Here is a 17,082-nt window from a genome sequence, read left to right as displayed (position 1 = left end):
TGGTACTATTCAACGTTATAATTTCCTTTGCATCACACGTTAGGTGATTCTCAGAATTGTGATGTGGGAATGTGACGTTATCCAATGGTTCTCAGAAGACTCGGTATTTGTTTTCCTACTCCTTGGCAAATATCAAAAATAACAATGTCAGCAAAATTAATAAACTCTTTCATTGCCTTAGCTCGAGTCTATAAATGGGAGAATCAAGTGATCATGGCTCGTGGCTGGCAACTAAAGTGAGACTGTGAGAGTCCAGTAATACCTAATGGCTTTGGTCGGGATGCTTCTGCTTCAGCTTCTTTTGTGGTGGCCACCGACGACGGCCATATCAATATCATCATCATCATCCGTGGCAATGGTAAAGCCCCATTGCAAAGGCAAATGTTGGAATGTCACCGTTCCCTACCCCTTCGGCTTGGATGACGATCCAATAAGCTGTTACAGAGAAGGGTTCAAGCTAAACTGCAGCACAACTCTCGACCCTCCCCAACTGTACATCGGTAACACAGAAGTTCTAGAAATGTCGTTATTACCGGCCCAACTGCGCGTCCTAAACTACATAGGCTACGATTGCTACAACAGCACTGATAATGACTATGACTTCCCTAGTTTCAATGTGAGTGCTAGACCCTTCACTTTCTCCGACACCGGCAATAGGTTCACAGTCATTGGTTGCGACAATTATGCTCGCATTACCGGCCTTAACGGCCGCAACTTTACAAGTGGATGCTCCATGATTTGTAACGACCAACAAAGCGGCTTTATCAACGGCTCTTGTTCAGGCATTGGCTGTTGCCAGACTTCCATCCCCAAGGGTTTAAAAAGCTTTAAGCTGTATATTGATAGCTACAATAACCACACCGACGTCTCGGATTTCAACCCATGCGCCTATGCTTTCCTGGTTGACTCTGAGTGGTACAACTTCTCAGTGTCGGATCTAAGGGGTTATAAGGATTTCTATAACCGAAACAGGCAAAACGTTCCAATGGTGCTTGACTGGGCCATAGAAAACTATCCGTGTGAAAATGTTTCAAGAAGCGATCCATCTTATGCTTGCCGGAATAACAGCGAATGCTTCAACTCCCCCAACGGTCGTGGATATCTCTGCAATTGTTCTCTGGGTTATCAAGGTAATCCTTACCTCGATGACGGATGCCAAGGTATGTTTGTACAATCCTTCTGATTGATCTTAAGTTAATACTTAGATAACTTTTCTTCAACGTATAATCTAAATGAATGGAGTGTAAATGGGCTCCGCAGATGTAGATGAATGCGCTGATCCAGCTACAAATGAGTGCAAGGCTCCTTTGGCTATTTGCACTAATATGCCTGGGGGTTATAACTGCTCCTGCCCAGATGGTATGGATGGAGACGGAAGAAAAAGTGGAAGTGGTTGCACTGCCCATCCAAAGAAGCAATCCGCGGTGATGGAAGAAGTTGCTTTAGGTAATAATAAACTCCAGACTTAAGCATTAATATTGTATTAATGAGATCGAATCCACTCCAACTGTAACAGTATGCGACTTTTTCGACTTACAATTATAACATCCCCCAACCCATAACCCATAACAGGCGGGATTCGATCTCAAGTCTCCGTTACAACCAGCAGGACCATTACTAACCAGCTGGTTGCCACCTTTGATAATTACTCCGGTACGTTCACGGTCTGCCTGTTAAACTCTGTATTTGAGCAAATTTCTTAAATTATCTCTAAAATTTAGGAAATTGGCTAATTATACCCTTTTTCAAATTTTTAAAATAAAACCAAGCTGCTGAAAAAAGAAAGGGGAACAGGATTTATTGTGTGAGCAGTGAACAGGTCTTCAATTAGAATCGAACCTAAAACAGGTCCTACAAAAACCCAAGCTCCTCAAGTGATGAACAAAGAATAGGCTACCTATTAAGCAAACTCCACAGGAGTTAAGATTGTTAAGCGTAAAAACCTCACCCTCCTTGTTCCTAAACCCAGGACAGTACAGAAACTGAAAATTCGCTACGGAGACTCCTTCCGTTCGTTTTGAATGAGTCTCAAGGTCAGATTTTAAATGAGATTTCAAATCAGGATTAGAGACCTAGCGGCAGCGCTCAAGTTCGTTCTGATGAATAGACCGTTTACATTCCGAGAAGCGACCTAAGAAGGATTTTGTAGGCTCAAGTTCGTTCTTGTGGGCGAACATGGATTTTTCTCTGAATTAGAAATCCTAGTGGGTCAGTGTGCATATTCCTCTGAACCAAAATTTCAGGTGGGTGAATCAGAATGTAAGCTTTTCTCTGAATTAGAAATCAGTGAATGTGTGATTATTTTCAAATGGGAGGTGATCATTGAGTCATCGGATGCAGTGGGGGCAGCTGTTGAGGAGGTGGAGGCAGAGTTGCAACAAAGTAGCAATTTCGCTTTTAAGTTTCTAAAGGTTAACCTATCGATGAAGGACTGCTAGACATAGATGGACTACACGAGGCCGAATCCAAAGATGGACCAGCGGTTCTTGAGTTTGTAATCGAGCAGAAGATGTGTGAAGAAGCTGGAAATGCATATGGCCCTAACAGCAATTGATACACCTCCACAAACGGTTGTGGATATCTTTGTCATTGTAAACAAGGTTACCAAGGAACTGCGAATCTGGGTCTGGTGAAAGCTCTCAGGTCTTATTGCCGGAAGATGGATTGCCACGGCTTGTTGAGGTTTCTGGTGGCGGAACGGAAGTTACAGACCGTGGTTGGGTGTGTAATGATGCTTTAGTACATTTTCGCTGTCAAAGAAGAGAATGTTGAAGAGAAGTGGGATAGAGGGTAGTATTGGGTTTTAAAAATATTTATGGTTAACGATAGGGGTAAAGAGATAGTCAATTATCGGAAATAATAGGAGTTTTTTAAGAAAATAGTCAAACAGTAGGGTTGGAGTTAGTTAATTAGATAAACTAGGCGTACTTTTTGCCCCTATTAATATTCTCTAATCTAACTAGCTACTGAATCACCCTACTCCTACCAAGCGGTGAATGGCTTGACTCTTGTGGGGTCTTATTCAAATCACACGCTTCTCACACACCAATCCATGTACAAGAGATGTAAAACAATGGTTTGAAACTATAAATTGGCAAATTACAAACTTTTCTTTAAGGCTACAATTTGGACTGGGTTGGCCCGACCCCAACCCTAACCTAACCCAAAGGTTCGGTTGGGTGGATGTTCGGGTTAAGGTTAGGATTGAAATTCATGAACCACACATTACTTCAGATTGGGTTAGGGTTGATTAGGAGTGGCCGCAAATCACGATTCAACTCGGTCTAAATCGAGCTTCGAGTCGAGCTCGAGTCTAATATATAGGCTTGTTTGCTAATTAAGTCAAGCTTGAGCCTAACAATACTCAACTCATTAGGCTCAGTACCCAAATCGAGTTTTTACATATATACACATATGCATGTATACATACATACATACATATATATATATATATAATAACTCATTTTTATAATTCTTAATTTTTTATATGTCAAGTATAAAAATAAATTTTAAATGTTTAATTTTATTTTTATAAAATATTAGGCTCGTAGTCGAGCTTGAGCCAAGTTGACCTCAAATATGAGCTTTTGGCTCAAGCCGAATTCGGGCTCAAGTGTCTAGCTAGAATTGAGATCGAGCTCGAGCTTGAGCCTTATCATGTATTCGTGAGTCGAGCTCGAATAATTAGATATTCGGCTTGACTCAACTCAAATCCACCCCTAGGGTTAAAACCTCGGGCACTAACCTCAAGTTGACTTTATAGTATATGTCATATATACATATATGTTATATATGATATATCATACATTGATTTATTTAGATGCATAATAGTTGAATAGGCCCCACTACATAGTATCATGTATTTCTTTTATGATAATCACTTCACTTAATCCTAATAATCATAAAGACTAAAACCTTACATAATTTATGTTTATTGAATATTTTATTCTTCATCTCCTCTCTATTGTTTGCTGCCCACAAAAGATTCATCATAAGTCATAACTCATAATGAGCTATTGTCTTTTCAAACACTTAGTTTTTTTTCTAATTTTTATACTAAAAGAACCAATAAAAATGTTAACACAAACAAATACTAATGAAACATATGATTTATATATGTAGTGAAAGTTGAGTTAAGATATGAGAGTAAGAAGTTTTATGAGATTTTAAGGGATGGGAAGAAGTTGGGTTGGGCCCAACCCGAAGTTGACTTTGGGTTGGGTTGGATTAGGGTTGAAGGAATTTAGTTAGGGTTAGGGTTAGGATTGGATAGGTCAGGTTGAAGACCGGATTGAGTTAGGATTATGGTTGGGGGTTTAGAACTTAGAGTTAAGTTAGAATTGGCTTCAACCCGACCTAACCTGAACCGACTTACCGCCCTATTATTTTTATTGAAAAAAGGTAAATTACATACTACTACCCTATACTTTAGGCATTCATTTGCAACAAAATCCCGACTTGAAGTTTCAAATTCAAGCACTTTGTCCCTGTCCGGTTAATGGGCTTGACAGTAAAAATAAAATTATGAAAATGCCCATTTAAAGTTCTTATCCAGTTTTCCTTGTCTGTAATTTTGTTTTTTTTAGTTCTTTTACAACTTTTAATGTGTCTCTTTTTTTTTTCGGTTGCAAATAATTTTAGTGTTTTTTATACTTTCTTGTTTTGATATGTATTATCCACATTTTCTTTCTTCATTTTTGTTGTATTTACTGAATTTTATTTTGTCCTTATTTTCTTTCTTTTTTGTTGTATTTTATCAATTTTTATTTAATGGATAAAATCATTTTAAGGGAAGAAGTTTGGGTTTTAGAAATGTTTAATGTGCACATGAGCCTGACATAAGAATCTTTTCTGAAGCTAAGTGCTAGATCAGGGTGGGTCTTTGTCGCAAACGAAAGTTAGAGAGATTAAGTGTCAATATCCAAACAACAAAGTGGCAATTTGTAATTTACCCAAATTAACAAAAGAATGAAAAATAAAAACTTACTAATAATCATTTTTATTTTGTCACAACTTATTCTTCTCATTCCCATGAGAAGAAAACAAAATATTTTGAGGGGAAATAAGCTAATGACTAACCCAGCATAACCTTGATTAATGTTGTCTGTTGACAAAATGGGATATACGTTCGAAGTAGAATGTGATGCATCTGGATCGGAATAGGGGTTTGAAATCAGAATTGAAACCATCGGTTTGATTGGGTGAAATTGGAATCTCATTTTCATTCTGGTGGAAAGACATTTTCGAGGGAATGGTCATTCGCCACCCCTTCCTTTGGGAATGAGAATCCCATTCCAATCAATTCCAATTCCCTTATGTACCAAACGGGTGGGGGGGGTGGGGGGGGCATAGACCATTCCAATTTTGATTCCAATTCCATCTGCGAACCAAATGGACCTTCCTATTCAATTTTGAGCAAGAATGAAGAAGAATGGATAACATAAAAGTATTTGGCTACAAATACTTATTTGATTCATAATAATATTTTTTCATTCTATCTATCTTTATCTATTCTAGAGTTTTGGTGACAGTTAAAAAACTAGGATGTTGATAACTTAGGGACTGGTCTATTAAGCTTCCTTGAGGACAATCTTGTGTAACTTAGCTTTCTTTTTTAGGCAATATGGTAAATTAAGCTGTCCAAATATATGTTTTGGTGATGGAAAATCTTTCAAATTCATGAGATATAAGTTTGTCATATTAACCACTGCCAATTTTTCAGTAATTCTTGACTCCTTAATTTTAATGTTTTATGTAGGTGTGGGTTTGGGTATAGTAATGCTCCTTGCTATTTACTGGTTATATGGTGTTTTGAAGAAAAGGCATTTGAGAAGACGCAAAGAAATTTTCTTCGAAAGAAATGGTGGTTTATTATTACAAGAGAAAATCTTGTCAAATGAAACCAGTTTTGAGAAATTAAAAGTTTTTACAGCAAAGGAGCTAGAGAATGCAACGGACTACTACAATGAGGATCGAATTCTTGGTAGGGGAGGCCAAGGTACAGTATACAAAGGCATGTTAGCAGATGGAAGAATTGTGGCCGTCAAGAAGGTAAAAATAGTGGATGAAAACCGGCTCAAGCAGTTCATTAATGAAATTGTCATACTTTCACAGATCAATCATAGGAATGTGGTTAAACTGTTTGGTTGTTGCTTAGATGCAGAATTTCCTCTACTAATTTATGAGTTCATCTCTGGTGGAAACCTTGCTGAAAGGATTCATGAGAAAAACAAAGACTTGCTCTTTTCATGGAACATTCGTTTAAAAATCGCCACAGAAATTGCAAGTGCAGTTGCCTACTTACATTCAGCAGCCTCCATACCAATTTACTATAGGGACATAAAATCTTCAAGCATACTCTTGGATGAAAAATATACAGCTAAGGTTTCAGACTTTGGGATTTCAAGATTGGTTGAAAATGATAAAACTCACTTAACTACATCGGTACAAGGGACCTTTGGATACTTTGACCCAGAGTACTTTCAGTCATACCAATTTACTGAGAAGAGTGATGTCTTCAGTTTTGGGGTAGTTCTTCTAGAGCTCTTAACAGTAGAAAAAACAATTTCTTCCAGTAGATCATCAGAAGATAGATGTTTAGTCACATATTTTGCTTCGTCAGTGAGGGAAGACCACTTCTTTAAGATTCTTGATCCCCAAATTAAGCAGGAGGGTAAAACAGAGGAGCTCCAGGCAGTTGCTAACCTTGCAATGAGATGCTTGAATACGAGTGGAAGGGAAAGGCCAACAATGATGGAAGTTGCATCAGAACTCGAAAGATTAAGAAGGTCGGATGAGCCTTCGGTAGTCCCCGATAATGGCCAAGAGGTGGAGATCTTCATCAATGAAACTTTGAGCTTATAGCCAACAAGTTCAACCACTTCAACTTCAACCAGCAAGTTTACAAATTTGGAGAATAGCATCATTTTGCAACAACAGGAACATCCACTAATGTTACCATCTCACACATTTTAACAAAGATGAATGTATTGCAGAGTGGTGTCTTCTTAATAGTAAAATAATGTTATCTGTACACAAGACGAGTAATTTTTCCACAAAATAAATTATTAAATTTATGGATCTCTCACGCGGCATGGAGTGAAGTTCAAGACTCTAATTAATACTGGTGTTTAATATATATATATATATATATATATATATATATAATTTTAAAAAACATGAATGGCCTCAATAATATTTCTAGAATTTTTTGAGGATAAAATTTATCTCTCTATATTTAAATTTATTGATAGAAAATAAGGGCAAACATGGTAATCAGTTATTGATATTAAATGAGTTAAAAAGTGGTAATTTTAAGATATTAAAGCATTCAATTCCCTCTCATTAAATCCAACACTTAAGTTATTTACTTGCATTCATGTTCATTGAATCATATATTTAAGTCATTTTTGTTTCTTCTCATCATTAAGTTCAATTAATTAAATCCATAGTTAATAAATTAATAATTTCAATAACAGAAAAGCTTATACTTTTAAAATCTACCTAAAAAAATAGTGTTTTTATTTAGGTGGTGGTAAGAAATTAAACCATTTTGGGTCAAATGGGTCAATCCATGTTTAAAACCAATTAGAAATGTTTAACATACAAATTAAACATTTTGTGTCAATGGGCCAATCCATGTTTAAACAATAATAAGTATGATAAATAAGAAATGTTTTTATTAATGATGGAAATGGAATGTAAAATTTAAAACCAATTAGAAATAAAAATATTTTCCTATTCTCTCTCATTAAATCCTATATTTAAGATATATTTTTCTCATCATTAAATTCTTGTAATTAAATCCACAATATTAATTTTAATAGTATAAAAAATATTTTGAAAAGTAATTTGAAAACAAAAACATTTTCTTCCCTTCCGGTGCTGGGCAAGCAATTTTATAATAAATAAGTATGAAATGTAAGAAGTATTTTTATTAATGATGAAAATGGAATGCCAAATTTAAAATCTACCTAGAAATGAAATAATGTCATAGTCAAATAATAAAATTTTTAAAAATAGAAAATGCAAAGATCTACAAAAATAAAAAAAACGAGGAAAAATCCGGGTACATATCTAATGTTATATATTTATAAAAAATAAAATGTTAGGTACATCTCTAATATTATGCATTCGTTATATTAAACAAAAATAAGTATTATAAATAAGAAATAATTTTATCAATGATGGAAATGTAATACAAAATTTAATGTCTACCTAGAAATCAAATTATTTTTCTTTTTAGGTGGTGGTTAGTGGTTTGGGTCAAATGATATCATAGACAAACAAAAATTAAGTGTAATCAAGGATTAAAGTATCGGTATCAGGTATCGTATCGGACCACTCAGATACGGATAATATTTTTAAGATAAAAGTAACCATAATTAATGTACAGATACATAGAAAATGTATATTCTAAAGGTATATGTGAAGAAATGATGCATAGAAATCATAAAATTTTATTCATATTGTATCAAACAAGAATATATATATATTAAAAATTTATACATGCACAAAACTATTATTATGTCATTTTCTATTGATTTTCAAGGCATAAAAAGTATGCAACTATTATATGTGAAGTATTAAGTTGATTATTTTCTATTTTACTATTTTAATTTTTAATATTAAGTAAAAAATAATTCTCAAATGTTTAGTTAACAATATTTTTATCTTTGTAAACAATAAAAATGTTATTATAAAATGTAATTAAAATATAAATTAAATTTTTTTAGTAATATATAATATTAACTTAAAATATATCAAATATATTAAATTTTCCAATATACACATCATATGCAAATTCATAATTTTTAATTGTTAAAATAATTATTCCATTATTAATATTTTTGTTTCCATAAATTTTGAGATAAAAAAATCATTTTTTAAAATAAATTTAGATTAATAGATTTGACAAATTTAATTTATATTATATTCTCAAGGTTTTTGTAAATAATATTTTTATTTTTATAAATAATATATATATACTTTTATTTAGTTCACATTAAAATATTAATTAATAATTTATAAAATTTTAAGATACATGTCATGTTAAAATTTATAAATATTAAGTACCAAAATAATTATTCTATTATTGATATCATTTTTTGTATATATTTCTCGAGATTAAACAAATTTTTTATATAAATGTGGATTTAAGAATTTATTTATTCTATTAGTTTATAAAATATTAGTTTTGAATATTATTTTTTTAATTTTTCTGGAATTGTTAAACATAAATGTAATTTTTTTGTATTACATTTGGACACTAGAATATAAAGAAGTTATTTTTTTTATTGGATTACACAAGATTAAAAGTGGCTTAATTGTTTATGCGTGCGTTTAATGTTTAGCTTTGGGTGGTTTGTGTTCGAATCATGCTAGGTGCACCTTTTTTATAATAAACGCACGCGCGCAGAAAACGCTAATCTGTATCGGTTGTATCAGTGCCTATCGCTTCGATACATTACGATATGGGCCGATATGAAGCCGTATCGTTACAATACTTGCGATTCAGGAGATACATGTTTTTGTAGGATAACCTAAAAGCCAACAAAATTCTGACAACTGACTCTACACTTTAAATTATAAAAACCCCCACCATGTCATTAAAGGCTATGTGATTGTTGCCAACATGCAACTTTTAATCCATGTTGGACAAAACAAAAGCCAATACCAAAAATAGGTTTTTAGTTTTTCTCCTACTCTCTCTGTCTCTCGATCTCCCTCCCTTTTCTCTCTCTCATAGTCATGTCTCAGTCTATCGCTCCCTTTGTCTCTCCCACTCTCTCAACTTCGGTCTGTAGCCAAATCAAAACCTTTATTTCTTCTCTTCCCTTCTCTCTCTCTCTCATTCTTTTCCCTCACTTTTTCTCTCGATCAATATCTCATTCTCCCTCAATCTCTATCGTTCTCCCTTAGTCATTCTCCCGCTCCCTCTCTCGTCCTTTTCTTTTTATGTTTCTTACATATAATATTAATCAAACAGTATAAAAGAACTAATGGGACCAACCACTTGTACAATCAAATTATAAATTTCTATCAAGTTGGTGTAAATTTTACAACCAAGAGTTTCTTGTGAATTTTTATCAAATTGGTGTAATGATACCAATTTGATAAAAATTGGAATTAATCGTCTTTTTTTTTCTTGCACACTTATACCACTTGTAAAATCAAGCTATTTTCTTATCTAAATGGTGGGTCAATGACCCAACTTTTCAAAGAAACCCATGATGTCATAATTGAATAATAAATATTTAAAAAATATAAAGCACAAAAGTGAAAATGTACATAACTTTTTTGAAAACAATTGAGAGCATTTCTAATGTTATTTATTCATCATATTAAATAAAAATAATTGTTAAAATAAAAGATATTTTTATCTATGATAGAAATGGAATAAAATATTTAATAATAATTGGTATTTGCTATAAGCATTTAAGTTTATTTTTATCATATTGTTACTTTTGTTAATTTTCATTTTTTATCTTATCTATTATATATCTAAAATTCAATTAATTAATATAAAGAAAAAATTTTCATATGCAATGCATGTGCTTAATTACTATTATGCGTGCGTGTATATATATATATATATTAATAGCAGCTAGTTATTTATGGTTCCAAACCATTGTTGACCAGATGGTGGAATTGTCTGGCCCAAAAACTGTCTAAACAACCGGTTCTATTTCACCCTTAACCTATTCCTTGCAAAAAATCTGATGATTTGTTCAGCAACTTGCTGATCTAGGCAGTTGAACTGTCCACCCATCTGACTCGAATAACAGTTTTGACTGTTTTTTTCTTAAATATTTGTTTAATTTTTAAATTAGAATAGGCCATTCATTTACCATTTCGAGAAAAAATAATGAAGAGCAACAATGTTGAACTAAGGATTTTCGTACACAAGACCCTAAAATTGTGGTCTTGATATGAAGGTTTTGATAGAGATCGATTAAATTCCCACTCTATTTCATCATCCATGACGATGGCAAGAAATTACAAGGTGAGAACGACTCACAAGAATGATCAAAATTCTTCTAATATCATGCCTTTCCCATCATAGATCAACAATCTACAACCGGGTCCTGACTAACTGATGGTTTTCAATGTTTAATTACTGTGAAAATAAATGCATCATTTTTAAATCAGATGGTTTTGATTTATTTTTCGAATTCACGATAAGAAAAACAATTCACACCTTCTTAGTATTCCATATTCACAATAGGGCCCGTTGGTAATTGATTTGCAAGTATAATTGATATGAAAAAATATACACATGTATGCATGCATGTAAAAGCATGCGTCATGTGCACATACCTTGAATAAATTGGATTAGGTCCGATTTAAATACGAAGATCAAATTTGAATATACACCGATCGGATCCGCTATAACCTGATCCATTATTACTTATGAAATATTATATATTATTTAAATAATACAGTAAAGTGAATTAGGTAAATTATATCATCAAGTTTTTCCATTACAATTCAAATATTCGAATTCAAATTGGAATAATAATCGTGAAAATCCTAATTCTTATCAGATTGGATATACCTTTATTGAATTCGATCCAATCCATTTGTAGCCCTCATAGAAATGGCTACTTTTGGGTAAATTATGATAGTGACTAAAACAAGGGCAGCCCATGACCCAAAGCAAGGCCTGAAGAGAAACATATGTACCGAGTCTTATTTACTTTGGTATACACACAAAAAAGGCTACTTCCAAGATTTGAACCCTAATACATCAGGTATTAATAGAACAACCTGACCATTGCATTGCATTGAGGCCTATTATCGTAATAACTATTACTCTATGAAATATTCTTTTGAAGTCTTCTTGTGGACTATAGTATAGCCTTGTAATGCCTACATACTACATCAACAACCTAGAGATTGAGAATCTGGATTTTCTCATCACATAATTGGTCCTCACACTCACCTCAAGCCTTAGCAGATGAAATCATTTTTGCTCCTCATAGAGTGCGTCTCACAACAACATCACAGCCATTGAGGATATCTTCCCATGAATGATAAAATCAAGAATGAGAGATGTTCCAATGCACAGCCAAAAAAGCTATGAGGAGTGCTCTATAAGGAGTTAATCCAAATTCCTTGCAGCCACATGAGGTAGGTGAGAGGACCAATTCTGTGAAGAGGAAATCAATCTCAGAAATTGATTTTCAAAATGCAGAGATCATCACAAAATTGATCCTCACACCATACTCACAACACTTGCAGGATGAATTGGGAACATCTCCATACTTGTAGGTTTTCATTCATGGATGTTCTCCATACACAGCTTAAGTGTTGAGATCGATGTGAGAACCAATTTTATTAGGATGCAGTCCAAATTCTGAAATGCAATGGTAGCTTTTTGGATCTTTGAAAGCTTTATTTAGTTGGTATGACTTCATATCAAGTGGTGGGGCTAGTCTCACTTTAGTACTTGGACTTTAAAACATGCCATTATAGTACTTGAACTCAAGAAAACTACCAATTTAGTACATGTTAGCAGTCCTTCAGTTATTTGTATCATGTGATGATATGTGCAACTTAAAATTTTAAAAAATTCCAAAACTATCATTTTTAATAGTTTTGAGACCATTTTTCCATGATTGTCTTTCCTGACGAATGACAAGAATTACTCATCTTCTCTTACAACAACAACAATCTAAACCCTCACTTGTTATTGATTGAATAACTGAAAATGGATTGAAGTGATGATGGTTTAAATCCCTCTTCTCTAACAGTGATGTCATCTTCTCCAACAACATTTTTCTATGTAGCTTCCTCAATAGGAAGCACTGGTTCTTTGACAAAAAGGTTAGGGCATAAAGTGAATAGTGGTGCCCAATTCCGATGAAAAGGAATTTAAACATGATTATTTTGACCATTTCAAAACTATGCTTCTCTTGCCTATACAAAACTCCAAAGGTATTTGTGTCCTTTCACCATCTAATGCTAACTAATGATTTTGGACTAAATTGGCAATTTTTGAGAGTTTAGGAACTATAATTGCATGTTTTGAAGTTTGGGTACTAAAGTGAGACTCAAGAAACATGCTGTCTGTGTTTCAATTTTGGGTGCTAAAGCATATTCTTTAAACAAGAAATTAAAGAAAATATTTGTGTTTCAATTTTGGAAATAGAAAGCACCTATAACCAAGAAACATGCTGTCTGTGTTTTGGTTTTAAAGAATCGATTTGTTTTCTGATCAGCTGATTATGCTTTGTTTTTGTCTTTTTGGAACTGACAAGAAGAAAAGTAATTCACGTTGGAGAACAATCCCCTAAATTATTAATAAAGAATTAGTAGAGTTAGGGAATCAGGGATATCTAATATTTAATTGGAAAAAATTTATATATGTAGGTGTTGGCTTGGGTGCCTTGTTTCTGCTTATTGGTGTCTCTTGGATGTATTGGGGATTCCAAAAAAGAAGGCTTCATAAGCTTCGAGAAGAATATTTTCGACAGAATGGAGGTCTTTTATTAAAACAACAACTCTCTTCGCGTGATGCTTCGATGGAAACTGCTAAAGTCTTTACTGCAGAAGAAGTAGAAAAGGCAACGAATAGCTATGATACAAGCTGTATTCTCTCCCAAATTAACCATAGAAATGTGGAAAAGCTCTTGGGTTGTTGCTTAGAGACCGAAGTTCCACTGCTGGTGTATGAATTTGTTACAAATGGAACCTTGTTCCATCACATCCACGTACGAGGAGGGGAACGTCACCGTTCCCTACCCGTTCGGCTTGGACAACGATCCAAGCTGTTTCAGAGAAGGGTACCAGCTACACTGCAACACAAGTTTTGACCCTCCCATAAGTGTTCACCGGTAACGTGAAAGTTCTAGAAATATCGTTATTACCAGCCCAGCCCAACTGCGCGTTCTAAACTCCATAGCCTATGATTGCTACAATAAGTCTGGTAATTACTACAATACCCCGAGTTTCGATTTGAATTCTGCACCTGCTACTTTTTCCGACACCGGCAATAGATTCACAGTCATTGGTTGCGACACTTTTGCTGAAATAAACAGCACCAACGGTCGCAAATTTGAAAGTGGATGTTCCATGGTTTGCAACGACGAATAAAGCTTCATCAATGGGTCTTGTTCCGGCATTGGTTGTTGCCAAACTTCCATTCCCAAGGGTTTCAAAAGCTTTGAGTTGTGTCTCTATAGCTACGATAACCACACCAACGTCTCAGATTTCAATCCATGCGGATATGCTTTCCGGGTTGATTATGAGTGGTACAGCTTCTCAGTTTCTGATCTAGGGGGTTACATGGATTTTTATAATGGAAACAGAATAAAGGTTCCAATGGGTCTTGTTTCTACTTATTGGTGCCTCTTGGATGTATTGGGAATTTCAAAAGAGACGGCTTCATCAACTGCGAGAACATTTTTTTCAACAGAATGGAGGTTTGTTATTAAAGCAACAACTGTCTTCACGCAATGCTTCTATGGAAACAGCTAGAATCTTTACTGCAGAAGAGCTTGAGAAGGCAACTAATAACTATGACATCAGCCGTATCCTTGGCCGGGGAGGGCAAGGTACAGTAGTATATCAAGGAATTTTACCAGATAATACATTGGTTGCCATTAAGAAATCGAAAATTATTGATGAAAGTCAAATTGAGTAGTTCATCAATGAGGTGATTATTGTCTCCCAAATTAATCATAAAAATGTGGTGAAGCTCTTGGGTTGTTGCCTGGAGACTGAAGTTCCATTGTTGGTGTATGAATTTGTTACAAATAGACCTTTGTCACATCATATCCACGATGAGGAGAATAAATCATCACTTCCATGGGAAAACCGTTTAACTATAGCTGCAGAAACTGCATCAGCACTTGCTTACTTGCACTCTGCTGCTTCTCCACCAGTTATTCATAGAGATATCAAGTCTACTAATATTCTCTTGGATGATAATTACATGGCAAAAGTTTCAGATTTTGGAGCTTCAAGGTAGGTTCCACTAAACCAAACTCAACTTACAACATTAGTACAAGTGACCATGGGATATTTAGACCCAGAATATCTTCATACAAGCCAATTGACAGAGAAGAGTGATGTTTATAGCTTTGGAGTAGTTCTTGTGGAGCTATTAACAGGAAGGCAGGCACTCTCCTTTGATAGACCGGAACAAGAGAGAAATCTGGCTATGCATTTTATGACTCTAATGAAACAAGACAAAGTTAATGAGATTTTGGAGGATCGAGTGACAAACGAATGCAATAGTGATCAGCTAAGGGAGGTGACCATGATTGCCAAAAGATGTTCAAAACAGAATGGGGAGGAAAGACCTACAATGAAGGAAGTGGCAGTAGAGTTAAGAGGGTTTGAGAGTGTCTGATAGTCATCCATGGGTAGAACATAATTCTGAAGAGGCAGAGTATTTGCTTAGTGAAACTTCAGATTTTCATAGCTGCTGCAACACCATTGGGTTTGACAGTTCAAGGGATCATGTGGTAATACCACTGGATGGTGGGCGATGATTATTTGATATTTCAACTTCAAAGCCCATTTTGCTTGTTCAGTTTGTCTAATGTTCTTTCTTTGTAGTGAATTTAAAGCTATGTTTGAAGGTGAGTACTACTGAGTGCTACAAAAATGGGTTCTTCCCGGGTGTAGGAACTTTAGAAAATTGGTAAAAAATTTATTCAGCTAAACAATCCAATCCAGACAGCTCTTGTTTCAATCCGGGTAGAAAGGGCTCCAATAGTGTTAGGGGCAGGGAATAAGGAGGTCGACGCAGGGTCTTCAGTTTTCACTCGGCTCTGTCCATGTCTTGTGGCCTTGTGGGTTTTCTTTTTAATTTGTGCTTGTGGGTTCAGGTGTTGGGCTTTTCTCGGTCCTGAAGAGTGGTCTGAGACGTTGAGGTCGTTTTTTGTTTGTTTCTGTTGGGTTGTCCCTTTTGATTTTCGTGTGGGTTAGGTCCGGTTGCCCGTTGTTGTTTTGAGCTGGACTGCTTTGTATATTCCTTTCTTTTCTTCTTTTAATAAATTCTTTTTTGTTTTGTGCAATAAATTGTGTTTGATGTGAAAAAAAGAAATAAGAGCCAATGCAATTCTTAGAAAACAAAAAGAACTTGAAAAAAAAAAAATAAAAGAAATCTCCATGATGCAACAAGTACAAAAGCTTTAACAATCAGAACCACTCATAAATGTTTCATTAGCATCTGTTTGTTTGGTTACCGCTTTTATGGAAGGATGTTCATATCATATCATATCATATTACGTTAAATATTAAATACATATTTGATGTCAAGAGGTTGGCCTTTCAAAGTCTAATCCCTTGTAAAATTTTGGAAAAAAGAAACTAAAATAAATATAAAGCGTGTTGGACAAAACCCAATATACACATTCCAGTGTATTAGGATGTACCGAAATTTTGAACCCTAGATACCAGTTGAATAGTGATCTTACGGTTTGTTTAAAAATTGGATGAAACACCTAAAAAAACAATAGATATTCAATACACGTAAGTCCATGTCATTCTATCTATCTATCTATTTATCTATCTATATATATATATATGTATATAAGATGGTCAATATCAGCATGCTTATTCTTGGCTCTCTTCTATCCCTTATCCACCACTCCCATTAAGCCATGTCACTATTCCCAACTCAACTTTCTAAAAATATTCTCTCTCCTAAGGTATCTGTTCTAAGCCATTAAGAGCGTATCATGTTACCTCACTCTCCAATCAATTCCTAAAATCTATCCCCCCCAATCTATATTCACTCTATCTCATTTAAAATGTTAATATTAATTAATAAATAGTTAAATATTGTTAATATTTAATCCAAACCACATTTAATGAGTATTAAATATTCTTATTACCAAAAGTTAATACATACGGTTAGTAAATTACCAAAAATTAATAAGTATTGATATTAATTAACTCATCATGACTTTTTAAAGTATTTTCGGTAAATATGGTTACATTCATGTTGATTAATAACATTTTATAGAAATTGGAAACTCTTTAATTAATTTCTATAAAATTGAGAATTACATTTAACAATTATCAAAAAGTATAAAATTTTAGTTATTGCTACTATTATGATTAATT

The 17,082-nt window shown here is 34.1% G+C and overlaps 1 protein-coding gene and 1 pseudogene across 1 annotated transcript; both read left to right on the top strand.

The window, feature by feature from the left end:
- Positions 1–259: 259 nt before the first annotated feature.
- LOC104608923 (wall-associated receptor kinase 2-like) lies at positions 260–7,121 on the top strand. Its single transcript, XM_088892203.1, has 3 exons — positions 260–1,160; positions 1,261–1,427; positions 5,734–7,121. Exons 1-3 carry the CDS (start codon positions 266–268, stop codon positions 6,862–6,864), a joined length of 2,193 nt encoding a protein of 730 aa, XP_088748329.1. The 5' UTR covers positions 260–265; the 3' UTR covers positions 6,865–7,121.
- Positions 7,122–13,526: 6,405 nt separating this feature from the next.
- On the top strand, positions 13,527–15,358 carry LOC109115530 (putative wall-associated receptor kinase-like 16 pseudogene; annotated as a pseudogene).
- Positions 15,359–17,082: the final 1,724 nt, after the last annotated feature.

This window comes from Nelumbo nucifera, chromosome 7 (genome assembly GCF_055504915.1).
Source record: "Nelumbo nucifera cultivar China Antique chromosome 7, China Antique-T2T, whole genome shotgun sequence".
In the NCBI taxonomy this organism is placed as follows: domain Eukaryota; kingdom Viridiplantae; phylum Streptophyta; class Magnoliopsida; order Proteales; family Nelumbonaceae; genus Nelumbo; species Nelumbo nucifera.
This window is presented reverse-complemented; position numbering and strand designations above follow the sequence as displayed.

What these genes read in the sequence shown, in the direction of transcription:
- LOC104608923 (XM_088892203.1), top strand. Translation starts at nt 266, where the DNA reads ATGGCTTTGGTCGGGATGCTTCTGCTTCAGCTTCTTTTGTGGTGGCCA. An exon ending in CCTCGATGACGGATGCCAAG is followed by an intron (nt 1,161 to 1,260) that starts GTATGTTTGTAC and finishes TGGGCTCCGCAG; the next exon opens with ATGTAGATGAATGCGCTGAT. An exon ending in CAAAGAAGCAATCCGCGGTG is followed by an intron (nt 1,428 to 5,733) that starts ATGGAAGAAGTT and finishes GTAATTCTTGAC; the next exon opens with TCCTTAATTTTAATGTTTTA.